General features: G+C 36.0%; 1 protein-coding gene across 1 annotated transcript; it reads left to right on the top strand.

Annotated features, from left to right (window-relative positions):
* The first annotated feature begins 492 nt into the window (after nt 1-492).
* Nucleotides 493-2,183, top strand: LOC104114673 (probable receptor-like protein kinase At4g10390). The gene has a single exon (XM_070177241.1). The coding sequence runs from the start codon at nt 951-953 to the stop codon at nt 1,974-1,976; it is 1,026 nt and encodes a 341-aa protein (XP_070033342.1). The 5' UTR covers nt 493-950; the 3' UTR covers nt 1,977-2,183.
* Nucleotides 2,184-3,199: the final 1,016 nt, after the last annotated feature.

Genomic DNA, 3,199 nt, shown 5'->3' with positions numbered 1-3,199 from the left:
ATATTTTGCTTTCACTATGATTCCCTTTGTCTCAATTCGTTTGACGTCGACGTTCTCTGATCCGATCCAAAATAGTCTCTTTTCTACAATATTATATGTTACATATCCATTTGCCTTTGGCATAACTTGTTGTGGGTCTCGCTGGATAAAAAACAAATGGCTTGTTACGAAATAATTTTTGGTATTTTATTCATGTTTTTTAGCTTATGTGTATCAGCCTGTTTTTTCCTTAGATTTTGTGTTCAATCAAAATAATATTTTGAATTTCGTGTCAAACTAACATTTTAAGATACATCTTTAGTCAATCCATCGTATTGAAGGAAACAAAGGGAGTGCGGCTTTTGCTTTTCCATATGCCAATTCATGAATATAAACTTGACACAGTTTATTAAACAATTCATTTCCTACTACTTTGAATTTTAATAATTTAATGGTAGTACCCTATTTTAGGAGTACATGCATTTCCCCCCTCCTTAATTAGATAGATCCTTTATTTTGACTTTTGGGTAAGCACTATGCACTCTCATGGAAGCCTCACCGTCCAACAGTAATATAAAGGGCCAAAAGAGAAGAATAAGGTTTCAAAGTCACACGGGTATGGGAAAAGAAATTGGTCTGTTTGTCTGTAGGTGGTGCTCTTCTTGGTTGAGTTTTTAATACTGTTTTTGTGTGGGTCTGTTCTCTTCTTTTACCTCCTTCCCCGTAGCTTCAGAGTCTAATATACTTGTCAATTCTACCCACCACTGGCACTGAAGCTGTTAGCCACTCCACCGTCACTGCCCCTTTTATAAATCCCACACAAATGGCAATGGATAGTATTCATTCATAAAAAAGTAGTATATATATTTTTCAAGAAACTCGAAATCTTAGCTTGAACCAAGTTTAAATTTTGATTCTGCCTCTGCAACCAGCACGACTTGTGTTTGTTGTTACTAATTTTCCTGTCCGTTATGGCTTTCCTTAGGTGCTTTGGATATAATCTAATAAGGCGCGGTGGAGTAGCTGATGCCCGTATTTTTGTGGAAGACGATAAAGATGATGAATTGGATTGCACAACAATTGCAGGTCACTTGAAAAGATATACTAGCGGCGAGTTGAAGAAATTCACCACGAATTTCTCAACGTCTAATTTGATTGCCTGTGGAGGATTTAGCACTGTCTATTTAGCTGAATTTCCTAATTTAACTCTAGGAGCTGTCAAGATCATGGACAGCAGCAGCGAGCGTCTCAACAGAATTTACAAGCAAGAATTAGACATCTTGCTTCAAATCCAACATGATAACATTGTCAAGCTTCTTGATCACTGTGACGACGCACAATTAGGCAATATGCTTGTATTTGAGTATGTTTCAAATGGGACTTTACAGGACAAACTCCACGGGAAGAGAGACATAATTATTCCATGGAGAAACCGTATGACAGTGGCATTTCAACTTGGTCAAGCCATTGAATATCTCCACGACAAATGTCCATTACAAATAGTCCATAGTGATATCAAAGCTTCAAATATATTGTTAGATAAGCAATTCAACTGCAAGCTTTGTGATTTTGGGTCAGCAAAGATGGGATTTTCTTCTTCAGTTTTGCCACCAACGAACCGTCTGATGCTTGGTTCTCCAGGCTATACTGATCCTCACTACTTGAGAACTGGCATTGCCTCCAAGAAAAATGACATATATAGCTTTGGAGTTGTTATTTTAGAACTCATTTCAGGGGTTGAAGCCTTTTCCTCAGATAGTGGGGATAGACTAATATCAAAAGCTGCTCCTGTTTTAAAGAATGCCTCTAAAGTAGCTGAAATGGTGGATCCGCGCCTTAACAGGGATTATGAATTGGAGGAAGCTAAGGCTATGACATCGCTTGCAGCATTGTGCTTAAGTGATTGTTCCAGTCTCAGACCCTCTGCTTCTGAAATCTTGGAGTTTATGAGAAGTAGAATATCTTCCATTCTCTGTTCTGTTGATAAAAAGGTTTGAGTATACTAGTAGTATTTTACATAAAAGGATGGAAGCAAATTTGAGAGTTGGTGAGGTTTTTGTAAATTTGTATAGGGCTCTGATGCGATTGGGAGATTTCATAGCTAGGCAAAGGAATCAGTTCAAGAAACTTTTATACTACTTAAGAGTTGAAAGCTTGAAATTTGAATGGTCGATTCAGGATATATTTTCTGTTCTTTTTCCTCCCTTTTTGGTGTTTCACAATTTTAATCCTTACACAGTTATGAAATTTGGAGTTTTGTGAGATTCTCAGGACATTATAAGTTAATCTCAGTCAAACAGTAATGGGAGGCCATAACGTGCAATTAATAAATTACGTACTACATACTCCTTCCGTTTACTTTTGCTTGATACGTTTTCACTTTTCACGTCCGTTAAGAAATAATAAATGAAGTGCATAATTTATCATGATATCCATATTAATTGATGCATATTTTATTGGATTTGAGAAAATGATTTGAAATGAGTAATAAATACGTATAGCAGAAAAATATTTTTTGTATATGCGTAAAGTGACAAATAAAAATAAAAATCTATTTTTAGTATACCTACCAAGTAAAAGTGAATGCAGGGACTAGAGAATGAAAAGCCTCCCATGCTAAATATTGCAGCCTCTTTATTGCAACAACCAGTGTTTTTCATTCGTGTAATAAAAGATTGATATTGGAGGGTTTTCCAAAACACTTCAAAATAGTTTATATCTGCAGTTGTTGTAAGTATAGTTGTCAAAATTGCACATATATATTTGGCTTCTTGTTATGAGGATTATTTTTGACTTATACTAACTCATTACAATATCTTTCTTTGTTTAAGAGGTTTTTGGTAAAAACTTCAATCTTAAAGCATGGGTAGGTCAGGTGGTGTACATTGTTACCAATGTAATATACATTTTTTTGTCATGCAATAAAAGAAACTCATTATCATATTTCTATGGACGCATTCCTGCTCGAGACTTCATCCAGTCTCTTTAAATTTAGTCTTACTAGGGATGGCAATGGGGCGGGGCGGATGCAGGGCGGGTTTACTCTTATGCGGGTGCGGGGCGGGTTAAAACAGTTTTTAAAAATTTTAAAACGGGCGGGGCGGGTTGCGGGTTCAATGCAGAGCAGCTTTGAATTTCATCTTTTCTGAAACAAAGCAATAACTTCAACTACAATTTTACATTCTTTTTTACTAGCACGAATGTTATTTTGAATTATAAT

The sequence above is a fragment of the Nicotiana tomentosiformis genome, chromosome 6, assembly GCF_000390325.3.
Source record: "Nicotiana tomentosiformis chromosome 6, ASM39032v3, whole genome shotgun sequence".
NCBI classification, from domain to species: domain Eukaryota; kingdom Viridiplantae; phylum Streptophyta; class Magnoliopsida; order Solanales; family Solanaceae; genus Nicotiana; species Nicotiana tomentosiformis.
Note: the sequence above shows the minus strand (reverse complement) of the source record. Positions and strands in the feature narration are given on the sequence as shown.